At 45.3% G+C, this 22,455-nt stretch overlaps 1 protein-coding gene across 1 annotated transcript; it reads right to left on the bottom strand.

The window, feature by feature from the left end:
- Positions 1-13,704: 13,704 nt before the first annotated feature.
- On the bottom strand, positions 13,705-20,897 carry LOC123402679. The gene is made up of 4 exons (XM_045096620.1): positions 20,269-20,897; positions 14,417-15,794; positions 14,113-14,199; positions 13,705-14,018 (listed from the first exon to the last, which is right to left on the bottom strand). Exons 1-4 carry the CDS (start codon positions 20,656-20,658, stop codon positions 13,969-13,971), a joined length of 1,905 nt encoding a protein of 634 aa, XP_044952555.1. The 5' UTR covers positions 20,659-20,897; the 3' UTR covers positions 13,705-13,968.
- Positions 20,898-22,455: the final 1,558 nt, after the last annotated feature.

Below are 22,455 nucleotides of genomic sequence, written 5' to 3'. Positions count from 1 at the left end.
TATGGAAAAGAAGATGACGATGCTATTGCACACCTTACCAAACTCATTGAGTTGGGTGGCTTATTCACTATAGAGGACAAGACGAGAAATTATTATGTTACTAAACTACTTCCTTTCTCTTTCAAGGAAGATGCTAAAGCATGGTATGATGCACTACCATGTGGTTCCATTAAGAGTCCTCAAGATTTAGCTCAATCTTTTGTTGCTAAATATTTTTCTGCTCATAAGCAACATGCTGCTTTACAAAGAATTTATAACTTTAAACAGTTACAGGATGAGCACCTCCCTAAAGCTTGGGAGAGGTATTGCACTTTGCTTAAGGCTAGACCGGTACATGGAATCCCTAATAATGAATTGCTTGATATATTTTATGCTGGCCTAACCGATGAATCTAGAACCTATCTGGATAGTTGTGTTGGTTGTGTTTGTAGGGAAAGAACACCGGACGATGCCGAAGAATTAATGGGCAAGATAGCTAAGAATCATGATGATTGGTTCGTTCCTGAACCACCTCCATCAGCCAAGAAGAGAGGTATGCTTTTCTTGAGCCCAGAAGTTATGCAAGAAGCCAAGAAGTCTATGAAAGAGAGAGGTATTAAAACTGAAGATGTGAAGAATCTAACTCCTATTGAGAAATTATGTGAGCCTACCACTCACCCACCTATGGTAGAGGTACACCCTCTTTTAGAATTTAATGCAAGTGACGTCCCTCATGGTAAGCCTCCTCGTCAATGTTTAGATGATCTTGATAATTTCATTGTCAAGCAAAATCACTTTCATGAGCGGATTCAAAGCCAATTGCATGCTAATTCCCTTTCTACCAAAAGTTTGCTTGATATTTTAAGTAGAACTGTTAATGATGTTAAAGGTCTTGTTAAGCATTTTATATAGTTCAAACTCAGCTTGAACAAATTTCTAATGTGCAAAAAGATTTGCTTGCTAACAATGCCAAACAATTTGATACGCAGGCATACGGTATAAAGACCCGAGGAGGTACACATACCCAGGACCACCTTTATTCGGAGGGGCATCCCAAGAGGATCGAGCAAGATTCTCAATTGCAGGAAGAAGACATTGTCAGCTTCCCGAAGAAGAAGAAAAAACACAAGGAGGCTGACAACTCCAATGATCCCATAACTGATGAAGAACCTACCGTCGATCCTAATAGTATATCTATTTCCGATGCTGAAACTGAAGATGGTGCTGAACCTGATAAAGATAATGAGAAGATTGATCCTCCTGAGATATGAGAAGAAGAAGCACCCGACAAGTGCAAGAGGTATACAAGAGAAGATTTTGTTGCAAGAAAACATGGGAAGGAAAGAGGGTACACAAATCAATGCCCTTTCCAGGTAAGTCCTTCAAAACTAAAGAAGAAGAGCATTACAATAAATTTTGTGAATAGATGAAACCTTTTTTTTCTTCAAATCCCTTTGATCGATGCTATTAAGTTGCCTCCGTACTCGAGGTATATGAAAGATATTGTCACTAATAAAAGAAAAGTTCATAATGAGGCAATATCTACTATGCTTGCTAATTACTCTTTTAGTGGCAAGATTCCTCAGAAACTTGGTGATCCAGGTATACCCACCATTCCTTGCTCCATAAAAAATAATTATGTCAGAAGTGCTTTGTGTGATCTTGGTGCAGGAGTGAGTGTTATGCCTTTTTCTCTCTACAAAAGGTTTTGTCTAGATAAACTAGTCCCTACAGATATCTCTCTTCAAATGGCTGATAAGTCAACATCCGTTACTGTAGGTATTTGTGAGGATGTTCCCGTTGAAGTTGCTAATTGCTTGATCCTTACTGACTTTGTTGTGATTGATATGCCCGAGGATGGGAGCATGTCTATTATTCTTGGTAGAACTTTTCTTAACACCATAGGTGCTATTATTGATTGTAATAAAGGAAAGGTGACCTTCAATGTTAATGAGAAGGAGCACATAGTATATTTTTCAAAGAAGATTGATAAAAGGCATGGCCTTAACTCTATTGAGAATATTGAGACTGTGAAGGTTGGAGAGTGGGATTGTCCTCTACATGTGCACCACAAATACAAAACTATTATGGTGGGGACAATATCTATTGAGATAAAGGTACCATGATTGCTTTATAAGAAGTGAAACTTTGTGCTCAAATATAACACCTATTTGGTAGTAAGACTTGATCAACCTTGCTAACAAATATGTTTTATATGAGTAAAAAGAGAAGCTTGTTATGTTTTCATTTCTTTTATCTTTCATCCTCCTTGTTGTACCAAAGTTTTATGTTTTTGAAGCATCATATGTTTAACCATTGTTTCGAGCTTACCGGAAGTTTTGCAGCTTTCAGGTTTCGAAAATATTTCAAAAGTGAAGTTGTCAGAAAAATTCCAGAAAATTTATAATAAAAATTTCCATCAAAAAAGAGACGGAGGGACACCTGGAGCCAGTCAGGGGGGCCACCCTCTGTCGAGGCGGCCAGCTGGCGCGACCTGACCCCTAGCCGCGCCCACAAGTCGCGTGCCCCCCTAGGCCCCTTTTCAGGTACTTCTTCCTCCCTTCTCTCTCTCACTCCAAAAATCCCGATTTTTCTCCTGGAGCTCGAGTTCTTGTTGTTCTTGGTGGCAAATTTCGATCTCTCTCTATAGCCCAGCATTTGCATTGAGAATTTGAGCATTTGCTCCCTGGTATGTGACTCCTCCACTCCTCCAATTAAAATTTTGATTGGTGGTCTTATTTGTGAGTATTTAGGAGCTCTTGGTGCTATTCATATGAGCTTGCATGCATGCTTAGAAATTTATTTGTGAAGTTTTGATGCAAGCTTATGCATGAAGGAAGTGAGCAGAATAGTTTGCTCCAGCTCATTTTTGCTTAAACCTCCATTTTTGTGTTGAACCAAATTTTTTAGAAATGAGCTTGTTTGGAAAAGAAAAAAGGATGGCTTGGGAAGAAGAGACCTGAGCCTACAGATAGACTAACTAGAGCTGCAGGTTCATCCTCTACTGTGAGGACAAGTTACAATGATGATATCATGCCGCCGGAGTTTTTCCACGAGACACACACGACACGTGCTATGGCATACCCGTGTTCGGATTTCCTTATGGAGGCAGGTATTAAGGATGAGTTTGGTAACCTCTGTGCATCTGCAGGTTTGACACATCTCGTAACAGGACGTGTGGAACAATATCCAAAACTCACCTACTATTTTGTTAACTGGTTTAGATATAATGATAAAACTTCCATGACTGAATTCATATTATATGAGGATGTGTTTACCATGTCTTTGGCAGAATTTTTGTGATATTATAGGTGTGCGGAATGTCGGGAAGATGACCAAAATGAACGTTCAGCCCTACGAGCTGAAATCCCTATTCGCTTCCCTTTGGAGTGAGGACCTGATACGTCTCAAACGTATCTATAATTTTTGATGGTTTCACGCTGTTATCTTGTCAACTTTGGATGTTTTGTTTACCTTTTATATTTTTTTGGGGACTAACTTATTAACTTAGTGCCAAGCGCCAGTTCCTGTTTTTTCTGTGTTTTTCACTCTTTTCAGATCAGATTTTGGAACGGAGTCCAAACGGAATAAAATCCCCAAAATGATTTTTTCCAGAACGGAAGAAGATCAGGAGGCTTAAGGGCCAAGCAAGTGGGCCCATAGGGAGCCCCCAAGCCCTGTTGCCCCGGCCAGGGGTGGAGGCCGCGGCAACCAAGCTTGGGGCCTCGCTGGCGCTCCCATGCCCTAGGTCTTTGGCCTATATATTCCCTAAAAATCCAGAAAAATCAGGGCGTCCACGAAAACACTTTTCCGCCGTCGCAAGCTTCCGTTTCCGCGAGATCTCATCTGGAGACCCTTCCCGGTGCCCTGCCGGAGGGGACTTTGGAGTTGGAGGGCTTCTTCATCAACATCATCGCCCCTCCAATGACTCGTGAGTAGTTCACTTCAGACCTACGGGTCCGTAGTTAGTAGCTAGATGGCTTCTTCTCTCTCTTGGATCTTCAATACAAAGTTCTCCATGATCTTCATGGAGATCTACCCGATGTAATGCTCTTTGGCGGTGTGTTTGTCGAGATCCGATGAATTGTGGATTTGTGATCAGATTATCTATGCTATATATTTGAGTCTTTGCTGATTTCTTATATGCATGATTTGATATCCTTGTAAGTCTCTCCGAGTCTTGGATTTTGTTTGGCCAACTAGATCTATGATTCTTGCAATGGGAGAAGTGCTTGGTTTTGGGTTCTTACCATGTGGTGACCTTTCCCAGTGACAGTAGGGGCAGCGAGGCACACATCGTGTAGTTGCCATCAAGGGTAACAAGGTGGGCTTTGTCGTAGATATGAGATTGTCCATCTACATCATGTCATCTTGCTTAAGGCGTTACTCTGTTCTTTTGGACTTAATACACTAGATGCATGCTGGATAGCGGTCGACGTGTGGAGTAATAGTAGTAGATGAAGAAAGTATCGGTCTAGTTGTTTTGGACGTGATGCCTATAGATATAATCATTGCCATAGATGACATCACGACTTTGCGTGGTTCTATCAATTGCTCGACAGTAATTCGTTCACCCACCGTCTACTTGCTTTCATGAGAGAAGCCACTAGTAAACACTACGGCCCCCGGGTCTATTCACACCTATCGTTTACACCTTCGCTTTTACTTTGCTTTGTTACTTTGTTGCTTTCAGTTTTCAGTTGGCAAACAATCTATAAGGGATTGACAACCCCTTCATAGCGTTGGGAGAAAGCCTTTTGTGTTTGTGCAGGCACTTGTGATACTCCTTCACTGGATCGATACCTTGGTTCTCAAAACTGAGGGAAATACTTACCACCGCTGTGCTACATCACCCTTTCCGTTTTGAGGGAACACCAACGCAAGGCTCCAAGGCCACGGAGAAATCCTTTGCATATTTGCCTAGGAAGTCCCTAAAGGCATAGCCGTAGCAGAAGGATTCCTGGTGCCGTTGCTGAGGAGAATCAAGACAAGAAGAGTCTCTCGTCAGCACGTGTTTTTGGCGCCGTTGCATCAGCAGGACCCACGAGAAATTCACCGGGGGAAGATCTCCAGCATCTTGTTTCCTCACATCAGGTATTTCGCATACTATATTGCTCGAGGGGTGTCACCTCGTGACAACACGAGCAACATTTCGGCTCCGGATCTCGCTATCTTGGCAGCCGCCCTTTTGGGAGATAACACATATAATATTGGTGCTTTGATTCCTCGTCGCCTCATCGTTAACAGCTGCAAAGGGCCTCACTTTGGTGGCATTTATACCACGCCTATCCTCGAGCACCTCGGGCGCACAGTGCGCACGAATGATACACCTTTTTCACTCATAAGCTTTGATCTTACCGCTATGAAGAGGCATGAGTTTGTTACAAGGACTTCCGAGTTTGGTAACCTTGTTTATATTATGAGGTTTGGTGAGCTTACTACTCGCGAGATCCGTCTTCCTGCACCACTTTTGTTTGATTACACTAGCAGGAACGGGTGGTCTTTCAGCTCGACTGAGTTGGACGAGTTCGTGATCCAGCAGCAGTTCCACAACCCCATGGAGGAGGTTGTTCTCGAGGAAGAAGAACCTTCTCCTTGGGAGGTCAGCCGATCATCAGTGTACGTGCCCGAGGCCTCGTATGATTCTTGGAGCCACGAGTACCACTCCGGAGCCGGAGGGATCTCCTAGAGCCCGCAGTAGCCGAGCTCAACTTAGGCCAAAAGCCTAAGCTTGGGGGAGTATGTATCTTTTCAAAGTTTTTGCCCGTTCTTCTTTGTTCTTTCTTTGCAAAAACAACAAAAAGATTTATCTTTTCTTTTGCTTTCGTTTAACCTTTATAAAACCCAAAACGATTTCTTTTCTCTCTTTAGTTTGCTTTGTTTGCAGAGTTCAGCTCACGTCCATGGTTGCAATTGCACTTGATTATATCTTTCTATGTTCGATCGTGGAAGTGACGATGCAATAATGATGAAGATCGATGGAAGGAATGCAACAAGGAAAACTGGTATGAACTCTATTTGTTTCTACTTTTGTACACATGCTTATACTTATGATATAGAGACCAGCTTGTAGCGACATAGTCCTATGATTACAATGTTTTCCCAGTAGTTCATACTTTCTTTGTGACTAGTCTCAAATAGCTGGAGTGCATAATGTGTTATTGAAATTTTTAGCATGCATTGTATTGTTCATGGTGTGGCATATTAGAGTGGTATTTCCCTTCAGAGAATTTTTGGATTGACTTGGCACATGCTTATACATGTTTATGATGAGAAGTCTATCAAGCCTTGATGATCTTTTTTTATTTCTAGTTATATCGCTTTCATGCCCGATTCAATGTTGCTTTGTCGCTCTGCATGATTATGACCGTTATTGCTCTCTAGTTGGTCGCTGCCCCGTCTTTTGCTAGCCTTTACCTGTACTAAGCGGACTGACTGCTTGTGCATCCAAAATCCTTGAAACCAGTTGCGCCATTAGAGTCCACCATACCTACCTATATGTGGTATTCATGTGCTGTTCTAAGTAAATTTGCATGTGCCGTACTCTAAATTTTCCAGCAAACATTTTGTTTTGTATGCCCGAATCGCTCATGTAGTGATTAGGGGCTATCAGTATCTTCCATGCTAAGTAGGTTATTATCAAGATATGTGTTGATTCACTATCACTCACGAGAAAGTGGCTGGTAATTAGGATTCCCAGTTCCATGCTCAAAGTCAAATCAAATTTAATGAAACAAAACTCCCCCAGGATTGTTGTTTGTATGGACGGTACCCGTGGATTCGGCCCGCCGTGAAGTGTGATCGATTGGTGGAGGGGGAGTAAAAACTTTACTATTCTGTTTGGGAACCGCCTATAATGTATTTAGCATGGAAGATATTGAAATCTCTTAGTTGTTACGTTGACAATGAAAGCATACCAACCAAAATTTTGTTTTATCTCTGTTTTAAAGCTCAAGCTTTGGCACCTCTGCAAATCAATGCTTCCCTCTGCGAAGGGCCTATCTATTTTACTTTTATGTTGAGTCATTCTCTTCTTATAAAAAGCACCAACTATAGAGAGCATAATTGTCATTTTGAGTGTAATGTGCATTGTCCCAAAGCACCACATTGTCTTCTGCGTGATTGTGATATTACTTATTCTGAAATATTTATTTCTAGTCTCCTTTAAAACTCCGAAGGAGCGTCTGCATTTATGTTTTGCTTCACTCATGGGGGCTAGTGAGATACCACTCTAGTATATCCAAGTCATGTGCATTGTGATCTCATTATGCTTTTCAGTTACACATTATTCATTCTTAGTTGTTTGAAACTCTTCACATGATCGAAGGATTGCTTCGTGCATTGTCTTTATAGCATTACTTCAATACTTGTTGGACTTGTTGGTAGTGCATGCTTATATACATCTGATGAAGCAAAAGAGTTTGTCAAGTTTTCTTTGTCGCGTTCAATTCATTGAACAGAATTTCTTGAGGACAAGCAATATGCTAAGCTTGGGGGAGTTGATACGTCTCAAACGTATCGACTTTTCCAAACACTTTTGCTATTGTTTTGGCCTCATTCTTGCATGATTTGAATGACTAACCCGGACTGACGCTGTTTTCAGCACAGCTGCCTGTATGGTTTTCTTGTGTGCAGGAAAAGGGATATTTACACGTCCCAGAAAATTCCCATAAAAAATAGAGAAAATTCACGCACCGGGAGGGACCATCGGCCAAAAGATGGGCCAGAAGATGGGCGAGAGGGGAGCCACAGGGCCCCCAGGCGACCTGCTGGCGCGACCTACCCCTGGCCGTGTCGGGAGGCCGCTTGGGCGAGGCCCACCCCCTCTGGTGCCCTACTTTGGCTCCTATTTTTACCCGTGGCAAGAAAAATCCCAGAACATAAGTCGTTTTTCAAGTTCTCGACGCGGAGTCGCCGCCACCCTCGGTTCTTCTTCACGAGAGCTAATCTGGAGGCTCTTTTGGCCTCCGGAGTGGGGAAATCATCGCCATCGTCATCACCATCACCACTCCATCATCCTTCCATGGCTTCTCCCATAATGTGTGAGTAATTCCCTGCTGTAGGTAAAGGGGGTGGGAGAGATTGGATGAGTTAGATCATATAATAGTTCGTCAGATTGTTGGGGCATGTTGCCTATCATCTACTATGATGTTTATCATCTTTGCTACTACTTGTTACTCTTAATGCTTGTCACTTTGGGCCCGAGTGCCATGATTTCAGATCTGAATACATTATGTTTTCATGAATATATTTGTGTTCTAGATCCTATCTATGAGTAGTATGCACCTATTATAGTCAAGAACCGGCGATCCCAATGGTGACAGCTTGGGACACAAAAGGGGATGGGTTATAGTTTGAGGATTCCATGTATCCATTGATTGTTAATGCTTTGTTCCGATGCTCTTTGGTAGGAGCACCTTAATCTCCATAAGTTCCTTTTGGCCCCGTTTATAGCGGGATGGTAGGACAAAAGATGTTGTGCAAGTTCTTATTGCAAGCACGCACGACTACCTCGGGATACATGCCTAATGTTTGATATATGCCTAGATGATCATTACTTTTCTATGTGCCTTGCCCCAAGTTAAATACATGATATCTCTCATCCATGACCAACCATCCATCTCCTTAGCCTATAGTGTTTTAATCCTGCTGGTCACAAATAGCTTTACTTTCGCCGTTTTACTTTCGTTACTTTGCCATTATTATTTCGGTTTCCACCATAACTTCCATATCACCGTTGCTACTAATATTTCGTTGCCAAGCAAGTATCTTTCAGGTGCGGTTGAATTGACAACTCAACTGTTAAAGCTTATAAATATTCTTTGGCTCCCCTTGTGTCGAATCAATAAATTTGGGTTAACTTACCCGCGAAGACTGTTGCGATCCCCTACACTTGTGGGTTATCAACGAGACCCGTCGCTATGAGCCAGAGGGACTCCCCGGCTTCGGGGACTACTGTCGGTGGGATAACCCCGGGGTAGCCTCATCTCCCTTCATGCCCGTTTTCAAAAACATTGGGGCCGGCTCAGCCCCTCAAGCGTCGGCTCCGGCCAGCTCGGCCGACTCAAGACTGGACCCTTGTCCCTTCGGCTCTGGGCGACCCGCCAGCCGGCGGGCCCCTCTCCTGCGAGTAATCAACCCATACGACAAGACTCGTCCCCTTCGATGGGACGCGACGCAAGATGAGCCACTCAATGCATCGTACACGCATGGTTACAGTGAAGCCGACCGAACCGCTAACCTTTGCCAACTTCGACCAAGCAAGGCGGCGCTCGGTCTACTCGATGCTCATCAACGCCTACCCCCTGCCACCCCTCACGCGTGGTGGCAGGGGAGTCGTCCGTACCACCAGCCACATGCAGGAGCGACAATTCCATCACGGGGCGCCATTTCAACGGGACCCCGCATCTCGCGGGCCCCACCAACGACAAGACCACACTAGAGGTGGGACCCTCCAGCTGGCTAGAGAGGCAGCCAACCGTGCCCGACCCGCACCATCCATGTATATTGTAAGCCAGGGAGGATGGCCTATAAAGCCCACCGGACCTCTCCACGGAGGGGGTCGGCCGACCATTCACACACACCCGCACACACTCACTCACGTAGAGAGGCAAGGAGAGCAAGCTAGCTCCTTCTTCGTCCTCTAGCCAGTAGCCTAGGGAGCACCATTGTAGCCCTCATCTACCACATAACAACTCCGGTAGGACTAGGGGTGTTACCTCCCACGGAGGACCCCGAACTTGGGTACATCGCGTGTCACCACCACTTGCTCCCAATCCTGTTCGTAGAGTCTGTCGACGCACATTGTCCTCAACCACTCGAGATAAGCCACCCCATGGCATCTGTTGTGACAAAACAACGACAATATTGTTGGGAATCCATGATAAATCTTTGTTCTGATGTAGTACATAAGTGAGGATATTACTATATATTGCTGGGCATTTATGATAAATCTTTGTTCAGATGTATTACATAAGTCAGGATATTACTATATATTGTTGGGCATTCTTGATAAATCTTTTTCTCATGTATTACATAAGTCTGAAAATATGCACGGCTTTCAAAATAATTTTGGTTTGGCATGGTTTCAGAAAGCGGGAGTTCTACATGAGAATGCTCAAGAAGAAGGGTGCACCTTGGATTTATTTGTGTGTGTGTTGTTCAGTGGAAGGCTTCATATATATTCGTTGGATTTTGTATATGCCATATTTGTAGAGAAACTAATCACTATTTCTGAAAACGAACGATTGTGTCTTTGAGGAACTCACAGCTAAGCTTTTGTTGTCTAGTCAACATATTATCTATGCATCAAGCTGCAGTATTTTTTTAATATTTGTACCCTGTTCAAATCTTAGAATTATTGTTATTGCTGGGATAATAAGTGTTTTATATTGTCAGAACTATTATCACTTATGTTTTTATCTCTGTCAATACTATGTGAGGATGGCTGTTAGTATATATATGCACCACTCATCTCTGTGAGCTCTGTTGTTCATGTGATTCAGTGACAAAGTGGTCTGGCGTGGATTGCATAATGGGAAGGATTAACCGAATACAGCATAATGGGAAGGATTAACCGAATACATAGTGAGTGGCAAGGACTACATAGTGGTAAGGATTTGGCCCCCAAGTGGTTTTGGTGTCAAGGGGGGATCACTCAATCCTCTAGAGGTTTATTTCCACTAGAGGTTTACTTCAACTACAACCGAACAAAGCCTAAAGGGATTTAACATTTTGTGCTAAATTTTCTTTCATTGTAGTAACACACTTTATGATCTTTATTAAATTTTCACCAGTTTTCATTCCCATTGCAACGCACGGGCATGTATGAATATCATTTATTTATACAAAACATTTTTAATTATCTTGTAGTTAAAGCTTGTCCTTTTCAAGTATGGTTTTAACTAGTACATTTTTATTATATTTAATGAATGCACAATAATATTAGCAGGCATCCAGATCCAATGTATTTAAATAGATTTTAACCCGTGACAAATACAATTTAACTAAACTACATGCATATATAATATGTAGTGTGATGTAGTAGTTTCCTTCTCTACATATGGTCTCTTATGTTTTTGTTTTAAACCAAGTTCTTCTAGATCCAATAAAATGAAGAGAAAACATAAATATAAGTCTTCATAGATTAACCCATGCCACTTATATCATTTGCAAAGTCATATTAACATAATTATTTTTATTGTAATTTCCTTAAATATCATGACAAAGAGCTAAAAAGTTGAGTGGTGTATCCAGAATGCATGATTATCTTTTTTGTGTGCAATTGAACAAGAGGCATAACTATCTGCAAATTAAATAGAAAATTCTAGAATAAAAAAAATATTTACCAACTCTTTTTAAGGACGTTTAGCCCCGGCCTCTGCTACTCAATATTGCATGAAAGCATCTTATCAAGCAACATATCCAAAAAGATCTAAGATTCAGTACAAGCTCACAAGAAGAGCCAATGTAATTAAATCGGAAATAAAAGTTGCCATGACCGGTGAAAACAAGTCAAGTTGACTAAACACCTAGCCTATTATTAGACGGTCATTAAAACATGTTGTAAGTATCCCGTGCTACCGTCTCCCAACTGTTGCACCCAATAGCCATATGCTTCTTGGCTTCCGCATGACTGAGTAACGATCACTTACATATCAAGTAGTGGCTCTATATATAACGTGCATTTTTTTAAGAATTTGTATGTTGAAAATTATGTCATTTCTGCACTTCCATATAGCCAAAATTAACGCACATACTCCTATTCAAATATGCCCCGCACTACTTGAATCCACTCTATTAAGCCACATCCCAAATAACGTGTCAATACTATTAGGAGGGCTAACATTAAAGTATACATGAATCGTACACCATAATAGTTTGGCAAGAGGACATTTGAGAAAGAGATGTTGTATAGTTTGGCACGACGACTCTACTAGGCGGTCGTAAGGGCGGGCACCTCATGCTTATGCTGGGTCGAGAGGCTCTTCGGCAACGAGTTCCCACTTGCTGTCATGATGGATGTGGTGCATGGGAGGAAGATGTGGAGCGGATGTGTTGTGACCTTGGTGAAGCCTCCTTTAAATAGCGTACTCCAATGAGGACAAGCTTCCGGGTGTATCAATGCGTGGGTGTGGGAGTTGGTTCCTTGGTCGAGGGGCTTGTTTAATGGCAGCAGATGGATGAACGGGCATTGAACGGGTGGTGTATTATCAATCGAGTAAATGTCTCTTGGGCATTGAACGGGAGCGAGCACCGGGGATACGGCGTGGGCAGCGCCCTTAGTCGGTGAGCGGCTTCAAAGCCTACACCAGTGAGAGGTCACGTCTGCTCTAGGCTGACGACAATGCGAAGCTACCTCTCTAGAGCGGCATGAATGCGAACAACTGACTTCGGACAATAAAGCTTGCAGGGAAGGGGTGGGGTGGGGCAGGACTTTTGAATGTCGGCGTGGCAGCGGTCCCAACACCCACAAAGCCCCCACCACCACCACCCAGTCGCAGTTTGTTTTTGGCTTGCAGAAAAGTGTGTCTGGACCGATCGACGGACCGATACATACCCGCATTGGATGGGAAAATACACCCACACCATGCAATTCGGATAATTGCGAGCGGTTTGAGGGTTGGCGTTGGAGATGCCCTGATGGGCCTAACCATTGTATCTTCTATCAAACAATGTGACACACATGTGATCTTACATGTCTGAGGAGTGATGAATTTATATTCTCGATATCTGTGAATATCTTTATTTTGGAAATTCAGCAAATATAACAACCATACATTCCAAAAATAAAATAAGATTCCAGCTTGTACGTGTTAGAATGCAAAATATAACAGCTATATATCATGGCAAATATGATGTTGGATTTTGTTTTCCTATGCAATTTGCAAATACAACTTATTTTTCATGACAGCTTGCTCATCAAGTCTATTTCCCTTGGGGGCTACCTCCGTTAGGCATCCCCCCCCCCCTCCCCCCCTCCTCGTGCGGGCACACACATGATCGGTGCGGCGGCTAGGAATTCTTAGACGAAAGAGTGATCCCTCAGGATGGTCATTGTGTGTGACCACCTCCCACCTATCCTACACATTCTATCAAGGTTGTCACTCCGAAGCTATAGTCAAGGTGCACGGCTCTTCCCGGCTTGTTTGCGTTGCCACCCTTCTGGCCTGCCGCCCAAGGGCTTGGGCTGATTCTGGTTCAAAAGATTTCAAGCAACAAACCGAGCCATTTCTTTATGATTTGATTTCGTAAAATTTACAGTATGGCAGTCCTGGTAAGCAATCTTTTTTTTTTTTGAAACGAAGGCAACAGACTTGCCTCTTGCATTAATCAAGAAGAAAGTAGTATAGAATAACGATTACATGGCCACACAGGCCAAGATTAAAGACACAAATTACTTATCCTCCTGGGATAATGCTCCCCAAAAACTTAGCTCACGCTTTCCTCCATAATTGTGCGTCGGCCTTAATGGTAGTCACAACATGGGAAGGCAAAGATGCCTTGTTCTGAAAAACCCTAGCATTCCTCTCGTTCCTGGTAAGCAATCTTTAAATCATCCAAAATAACTTCCTAAAATTTACATACAATGACGCTATAAGATAAACTTGTCAGTTCAGCTAGAGCTCCTCCCATGGTTGAACTACCGAAGCGAGAAGAAACGAGCGATGAGCTGCAGCAAACAAAATCAAACAACATCAGCAATTCAGCATAGTGGTAAAAAAATGAACGAGTGATCTACATATATACTTTCAGCACAACAAGATCTACATACACTTTGTTTCACCAGGTTAAAAGAATGTGTTTGACACTACACAGATCAGCGAACAGCAACATATTGCACATGTGCTCTTGAAAACAATCAACTCCTGAAGCACAAAGTTCAGAACATTTTAGGCAGCCAACCCAGCTATATAGGTATTTCTTTCCAACTTCATCAATTTCCTAGAATTTACAGTGGCGGCTATACGGTAAACCCTGTCAATCAAGCTAGCTCCTGCCACAGTTGAAGGACCGGAGCGAGAAGAACGAACGCTGAGCTGCAGTAACAAAATCAGACAGCATCAGAAATTCAGGACCAGGATCTGACATAAAAGATCATGGTAATTAATCGAGGTAGCGTGTTATAATTACCTTTTGGTGATTTCTCCGGTGGAACTATCTCACTCAGCTCGGACTTTGCAGGAGAAGCAGCAGCCACGAGGCTCTGCAGATAGCATGCTGCAGAAACATTCAGAGCTCGTTAGCCGTCCGAAAAGAAAATCGCATTCAAATTAGTAACTCATATTCTAATTTCATCAGTATAAAATGAATTTTGAATCTGCTACGTCTAAACTGCAGAAACTTTCTCCATTTCAGCGTTCAAAATGAGCTATGAATCTGTCTGTCAGTGCAAATGAATGACGAGAAGAACGTGTGATAAAAGTGGTTTCATTACCCTGTGGCGAGGCGGCATATCGATCCGTGTCGTCGGAGGCAGCGTCCGAGGAGGAGCCCACCACCCTGGGCCTGATCGAGTCGGCGGCCGTCCTCCACTGCTCGCTCACGCCGTCATCGTCGTCGACTGTCGGCGAGGTGCAGTCGATGACGGTGGTAGCGCCCTCCCTGCATCTGTTCTTCTTGCCGAAGCTCAGGAACCTCTTCTTGAACCCCATCGCCGTCCCTCTCGGCGACGTCGTCGGCGCCGCGCCGTAGGCCCTTCTCCCCGCGCTGCCCGGCGTCGACACCGCCGGGACGCTCCTCCCTCCTGTGGGGCTCTGGTCTTCTCGTCTCTTCCGCATCAGCGCGGCGTCCTCCACGAGCAGCCTCTCGATGGACTGGGCCCGGATGCTACAGGAGGGCGGGCTGCTGGGAGCTGAGCCCCGGCCTGACAAGGAGAACACCTCGACCGAGATTCCCCTCGCCGGCCCTTCTTCGGCATTCGCCGCCGTCGGCGCCTCGTCTGCATCGTCCGTTCCATTCCTGACCTGGATATGCGGTTCTTCGGATCCTCGTCCAGCCAATGCGTCAGAGAGCCTCGTGGCTTCCTCTTCCTCGACGACGGCCTTCTTCTTGATGTAGACGTAGCTTGGCTCGGTCTCCGAGTCGCTGGTGACCTCTCCGTTCCCGAGCTTCGCCTCCAGCGACTGCGCCACGATCTCCTCCTGGGCACCGCGTCTCTCCGGGTCGCTGGTGATCACTCCATTCTTCGCTGCAGGTTCGTCGCCGTCAGCTGCTGGAGCTGCAGTGTCCACTACCTCGCCGCCATCTGATGCCGGCGAGGCGGCTCGCGCATTTACGGTGCCTGCAGTGCCATTGTCACTCGCGAAGAATGGTCTTGGGGAAGAAGAAGCCTTCTGAGCTTCATCATTGTCGGGAGCAGCACCCTTCTCGCCCATCGGTGCAGCCACGTTCGCGTTCTGTGGCAGCACTGCCTCCCTGACACCCTCCATGCCGCCGGAGCAGGGCGGCCGGAGGAAGCTGCGCGGCGGCTTCGGCTTCGAAGGCTTCGGGCCAGCCTGCCTGAGTGAGCCGTGCCCCTTTACCGAGGCGCCCTTGCTCCCCGACAATGCCTTGCGCTTCGGCGCTGCGCCAGTCACTGGCCGGGCTCGGTGACCGTGCTTCCTGCCGGCGCCATCGTCGGTGCCTGCCGGTGGCTCGGGTGGTTCCTGCGAGAGCGCGCGCCGTATGCCGACGTCAGGGAGGGTGCTTTTGACCAGGTTGGCCGACGAGAAGCTCCTCCTGGTGCGCGGGTGTTTCTTGCCGGAAACCATGCCCGGAGCAGCCACGTCCGAGCTCCTTCTCCTCTCGCCGCCGTCCTCGGCTTCGGCTTCCTGCTGCACCACGGAGCCCAAAGTTATTAAACGTGTACAATACGGTCAGTGCAAATGGTGTTGCACCTTTGGGTACAAGTAATTTTGGAGTTTTTTTTAAGAGATAAATACTGAGTCCCACGGTGTTTAAACCTGTCATGGATGATTTTTTCGATGTGTGAACTTGAAAAATACATCGAACAGGCCCTAAAACTTGACACAAACATGTACTCCCTTCGTCCGGAAATACTTGTCCTAAAATGTATAAAATGGATGTATCTATAACTAAAATAAGTCTAGATACATCTATTTTTAGGACAAGTATTTCTGGACGGAGGGAGTAAATATGATGCTAATTCTGTCCTTAACCGTAAAATGGGTCGACATGCATGCCAGCGTATATGGACGATGCGTTTACTAAACCTTTCAACTAATCTAAATATGTCCCTCCTGATTTTCAGGGGTGGGTGGATCTCACCCCCTCTTAATCCAATTAATGATTGTTAAATCAGACTATCTCGTAAACGTACGTAAACATTTACGTAGATATAGCATTACTCATGGACGATGTGACTGCTCGCCCTGGCCACTATACCAAACATGTTTTGATGCTACACCAAACATGTTTTTTTAGCCTCCATTGAGCATACAAGTTATAGGATCTGTTCGGATGTACTACAAACAGATGAATTTTGATTGGAGATTAAGGGGGATGAGGACCCCATCCTCCTTGAAAATCAGAGGGGAGTGGTTAGTTAAAAAGAAAGAATCCTAGTCAGCATGTAACCTTATGTAGCTCTTTGTATGTCTAGCATTTTTGCTGGCCACTGGCTAGCCACGGCTCAGTCCTTCCACCAAACATGTTTGGCCGAAAGAAAAGGACCATCAGTTTTAATGTACTGTAAACAAAACTTTTCTGTCCACAAATGGGTTGCAGCCACTAGGGCATTTTGCACACGTTATTGTTTTCAAATATTTAAATAATAATCATAGTAATAAAATTAGTTTCAAATATTATAAATTATCTTATGCCACACAAATATCCGTACGCACACAAGATAAATATAAAGAGGCATGTAATAATATAATCCATGACTGTTTACAAATTCTTGCACATACAAAAATTAAAAATAGTGTTTTCTAAAAATAAGTTAATATTTCTGAAACTTACAAGAACATTTTCTAAGTAAGTTATTTTCTCACATACCTCTGTATATTCATTTTGTGTGCACACAGATTTCTGTGTGGCATGAGGTAATTATTAATAACACATGAATATTTGAACCTAACTTTTATTATTATAATTATCATTTACATACTTTTACAATAAAAAAATAATGTGTGCAAAATGGGCCACTAGCTACAGCTCATTTATGTACACGAGAGTTTTTGGTTGCAATACATTAAGCCCAGGGCCCCTCATTTCCATCAAAACATGTTAGGTGGAGTGGTGAGCGCAAGTACGGCGAATTTGTTGTGTACCCAAGATTTTTTATGTTAAATTTTTTGTTTCATATTGTATGGATTGTTGCTTTATTTATAAAGCGTCACGAACGACTATTTCAAGTAATTACAAGTCGGCTCCACGTCGTGTCAGTGCCACATCAGCCATATACGATGCCACGTTGACGCATTTTACGTCTACGGACAGGATTTTCATTGAATCTACACGTTCATGCCAAGTTTTAAAAGCAATTCAACGTTTTTTTAAGTTCATGCATTAAAGTGAACATCAATGACAAGTTCAAACACCACCGTTGAATCTACCTTTTTTAATATTACTTTTAGAACTGATTTTTTAAAAAGTTGATGTGTTTGGCATCGACCAATACCATGGTGTTACAGATTATGGTGTTTCAATATTATGGTATTTTTGCAGTATTTTAAAAAGAGGTTTTCGTGGCTGCAGGCGACCGTTAACGATCCGGCGCCTGCAGAGTCGCTCGCATGGGCCAGCCCACTAGTGCGCTGCGCACTTTCTTTGATCTGTTATTTTTTCGTTGATCCAGTAGAGAAAAGGCCCAGATTTTCTATTTGTTACGAAAATGGAAATAAAAAATAAAGAAAGGTTTACAGACTTGAAGAAAAAGGTTCATACATTTGAAAAAAAGTTCATATCTTTAAAAGACGTTCATCAATTTTGAATTTTTTTTTATCAATTTGAAAAACAAAAGTTCATACAATATGGAAAAAGTTCATGCATATTTGAAAAAAGTTCATCGAACTGAAAAAAGGTTCATAAATCATTAAAAAGTCCATCAATTTTGATAAAAAATCATCCATTTTCAAAAAGATGTTCATTAAATTTCAAAAAAGTTCATTGATATTCAAAAAAGTTCACCGATATTAAAAAATTACATAGAATTTTGATATTTCAGAAAAGGTTCATCGATTTTCAGAGAAAAGGTCACCAATCATAAAAAATACTCGTTAAATTTTAAAAAAGTTTATAAATATTTGAAAAAGTTCACAAAGTTTTTGGGAAAAAAAATCGTCAACAGCACCTAGATGGTCAGGCTCATTTATGAACGTCACATGCGCCATTTAACGAAAATGCACATTAACTGATGCATGTGGCGCCAAATAGGAAATGTCGTTTCCGTCATCACCTTTTTATTTCCTAAACCAAAATCAGTTATGACATCTAGGAGTGCCGAGACGATCCGCCCTTCCCATTGTCAGTTGGAGCGCATCCCCAGAGTCATCTCTTTCGTCTCTCGGTTCGTATGACCCATTGCTAGTCATAACTCTCAATCAAGTTATACGAGATATCGTTGGAGTGCCCCCTTTTTGACTGGTTGGCTCGTATTTGAGGAGGTCTATTTGGTGGTTGCCATTGGATGTCGTAGCACGCCCAAGTGATGGAGTAATAGCATACGTGAGTACTACCTCCGTCTCGGTGTATAGGTCATCTTAGGTTGTGCACCGTGACTAGGATGGAGAGGAAAACAAGAAAAATTAATGTGATTTTGCTAATTAATACCATTGCATGCAATGAACTGACCACTGCATGTCTCAAATCATTAAAAACATACACGTCCCGCGTCTCTTATTGGTTGATTCCTCTATTCATGTCAAAAAACAAAAAACGAGATGAAAGTTAGTGCACTGTGCCTAAGTGTTTTGTGATTATTTGGTTTTCGTAAGATGACTTATAAACCGAAACGGAGGGAGTAGAAATTTCTGACATTTATTATTAAAAATATTTTGACAATGGCATACTACTACTCCCTTCGTTTTTCAATATAAGTTTCTTTAGAAGTTTTATTAAAAGATTACATATACATATATGTAAAAATATTTTAAAGTATAGATACACTCATTTTGCTTTGTAAATAGTCTTATATTGAATTTTTAAAAAAGATTTATATTTAGAAAACGGAGTATACATGTAAACGGAGTATAATCGCTTCAAAAGTCAAGACGTGTGATATGACAGGGTCGAGGTGGAGCCTAGTTCGGTCGTGACGCCGACAGTATCTGCGACAGGCCAAGGGTTGACCGACCGACGCGACAGCATGTCCAAAGTACCCGTTCTACATGGCAAGCACGAATGGTGCAAGCTTTCGGCAGCCGACACACGGAGCCAAAGCGGGGCTCCTTTCGGCGACTGTTCTCCTACATGCCCCTCCACTCCTGCCATTTGCATGTCGCATGCGGACGAGATAGATGAATGCATTCAATTCACCATGCACACAGAATAGCGCTCATTCGTGGTCAGGCTGAAAGCGTGACTTGTTCACTGACGACACACCAAATCAGCCTCGATGCTGCATGCACTGCACTGCAGGGGCTTGACCCCGACGACGACGACGACACCGCTGGGCTGCTCGGCCAACGTTGTGACCGATCGTCTCCCTGTGCGTGCGTGCGTCAAGTGCCGGAACAGAACTGTACGTGTAGCCATCACAAATTCGTGGCGCAAGATCTTTGTTGCTCCGGGCTAAATAAACTGTGCGGACGTCGATCGGTGCGTGTCGCGTGGCCAGAAAACTGGAAGGCGTCACGTCACGTCTGCCGCCGGTGCAGCCGTACGTACGCAGGTTGCATCATGGAGTTAAGCGCAACCAGACCGACGACGGATCAACCACCGCCTAATCAACGCCATGCATAAACCACAAGAAAACAAAACCGGGCTGCATGCATGGACCGAGCTAGCCAGCGTGCATCGCTTTCCCCAGTTAATTCAGATAGACGTACATGCAGCCCGGACGTGATGGAATGCGTGCATGCATGCATGCCTGGCGTGCATCGCTTTCAACGGTTGATTCAGGTAGAAACTGCAATCGATCGACCGGCCGAGCATAACCTCGATCGTGTGAAGCACGCACGCACGCACGCAGGGCGTAGGTTAAGATGCATGGGAAACGAGGTGGGTTTGAAGGGGTCGGCTAAGATGGGAAACCACGGCAAGGCACGCACGTACGTGTCGTGACAGCGACCACAAACATCCATGGAAAAAGTCATCGGCTGAACAAGCGGTAACGGAATTACCTACCTCTCCGGCGGCGTTGGCCTCCTCCGCGGCGGCCGGGGCGCCGGCGGCGCCGCGCCCGAGCTGCGCCCAGAGCGCCATGACCTCGGCCTCCTTGCGCTCCATGCGCGCGCGCCACACGGACCGCAGCCGCTCGTCCCTCCGCCGCGTGTACGCCTCGTACATCCTCCCCCGCACGCCCCCCACCGCCGCCTCCTCCTCCTCGACGCCGCCGTTCGCGTCGGCGCCGGGGGCGGCGAGGACGAGGACGCGTGCGTCGTCGTCGTCGTCGACGGCGAGCCCGCTGATCATCCTCCCGGAGGAGGCCTGCAGGCGCTGCTTGTAGCCGGCGAACTGGCGCTCCAGCTCCGCGGCCATCGCCCACAGGTCCACGGCGCCGTCGCGCAGCGCCATGGCGGGGCTCTGGACCTCTGGCGCACGCTGGCTCGCTCCGGGCTGTGGATTCCGTTTGACTCTCGTGTCGAGGATGGAAGGGGAATTATGGGGAAGGCGCCGCGCGGGAAGGAAGACGGTGGCGCACGTCGTGGGCGCATGCACCCGGTGTCGGTCGGTCTCCAGAGCGTGCGGGTTCGGTCGACCGTTGCGCGCCGGGCTGGGGTATTTGTTGGGGCGGTCGATCGGGCCAGGTCCAAAGGTTTGGGTGACGTCGACCGTGTGTCCAGTCTAGCCACATCGCGTATATATATACGTAAGTAATCCATCCAAAAAAACAAATACGTATGTATCTAGTTTAATTTGTTCGTCGCGGGCTCGCCGTACGTCATCCTCATCAGATGAATGGATGGACGGATCATTTCCTGACGACTTCCAAGTTCCAACGATCGATCGATGTGTAATTAAGGTCGTGCATATCTCTGGATAAGAACGGACCGAATCGTGTTGGATATGTATTTACATTGGCATCCCTTGTAAGAAAGAGGCACGTGGACATGTAGTTTAGTTGATGGAGTTTGCGTGTACGCATTTTGTACGACGGGGTATATATAGTAAACTAACTGATCGCGTCCACTTCTGCTAGCTAGTATACAGTATCTGTCAGCGCTGAAATTTTCGCATATATCTCGTAGTACGCCATGTCACGGCGACTCGGTGAGACCAGGTGGTACGTCAATTAATCTGGCTGGCACACGTACGTAGACGCGGACATGGGAATAAAACAGATAGACCTCCTGTGTTAGCTTGGAGGCATGTTGTCGCAGACGACAAAGATCCCCGGCCGTATCTTCTCCTCGGGCCGCGCTCTGTCTCGATCAGTCTGATGGAGCATTTTGCTTGCCGATCTTCTCTGGGCATCTCTCATCTCTGTGCTTCATGCGCATTCATCGTCTCTCATTTACGCAGGCACGCATGCCGTGCGTGCAGGGGGCACCCGATGCATCCATGAAGGCCAGGCCAGGCAGGGGCCGCCGGTCAGTGCGTGTCCCCGCTCGACGCCGGCCGGCCTGCGTGACTCTCCGTCCTGCAACATCGATCGCCTTCAATTAGCTGCCGTTGGAACGAGAAATGCCCACTGCCTGCGTGCTCTCGGCATGTACCCCGGGGGCCGGGGACATGCATGCATGCATGCATGCGGCCATCGCAGGGCATTTACGCTTACGCAGCGATGCGTTTCGTCGCCGGTAGATCGAGCCTGCCGCATGCACTTCCGCCAGTGCCTGTCCCCGGCCGGCCGGTCTACGTGACTGCGCCCGTAGCCCCTGCGGCGTGGCCATTACTAATTACGTGCTAGCTGCTGCAGCAGCCGGCCGGCGCCGGCCTCTGTGCTGCCGTCAGTTATCACGAGAATGCAGTGCGGTGGCCGGCGCACTGGCGCGTGATTGGAATTGAAGCAGCGGGGCGCAGATCGGTCGATGATGCATGCCAGTTTTATTTTAAAAGAACTGCCTTTATGAAGGCCAGGTGACTAGCAAGAGGTGGTGGTGGTAGTAGTAGTAGTACCACTTCGCGCGTAGCTTGCCATGGCTTGCTGTAGAACCCGTCTCCATTGAGGTAGGGCCGTAGGAGTAGCATGCCACCGTCTGCATCGCACGATGAAGCAGGGGCAGGGCTAGGGAAGTAGAGAGGCAGCGATCGCGATGGCAGTGGCCAAATCAATTCGAGAATCAACGTATAGTAAGTATGCATAGTGACTACACGGATGTGGACCGGCCGGGTTCGCCGGTGATCGCTGACCAGCATAGCCTGGTCCAT

Source organism: Hordeum vulgare, chromosome 6H (genome assembly GCF_904849725.1).
Source record: "Hordeum vulgare subsp. vulgare chromosome 6H, MorexV3_pseudomolecules_assembly, whole genome shotgun sequence".
NCBI classification, from domain to species: Eukaryota; Viridiplantae; Streptophyta; class Magnoliopsida; order Poales; family Poaceae; genus Hordeum; species Hordeum vulgare.
This window is presented reverse-complemented; position numbering and strand designations above follow the sequence as displayed.

Excerpts from the sequence above, each read along its gene's own strand:
- LOC123402679 (XM_045096620.1), bottom strand. The coding sequence starts at position 20,658 with ATGGCGCTGCGCGACGGCGCCGTGGACCTGTGGGCGATGGCCGCGGAG. Across the intron at positions 15,795-20,268 it reads AGGCCAACGCCGCCGGAGAG|CAGGAAGCCGAAGCCGAGGA; the intron begins GTAGGTAATTCC and ends TCCGTGGTGCAG. Across the intron at positions 14,019-14,112 it reads ACCGGAGAAATCACCAAAAG|CTCAGCGTTCGTTCTTCTCG; the intron begins GTAATTATAACA and ends TTGTTACTGCAG.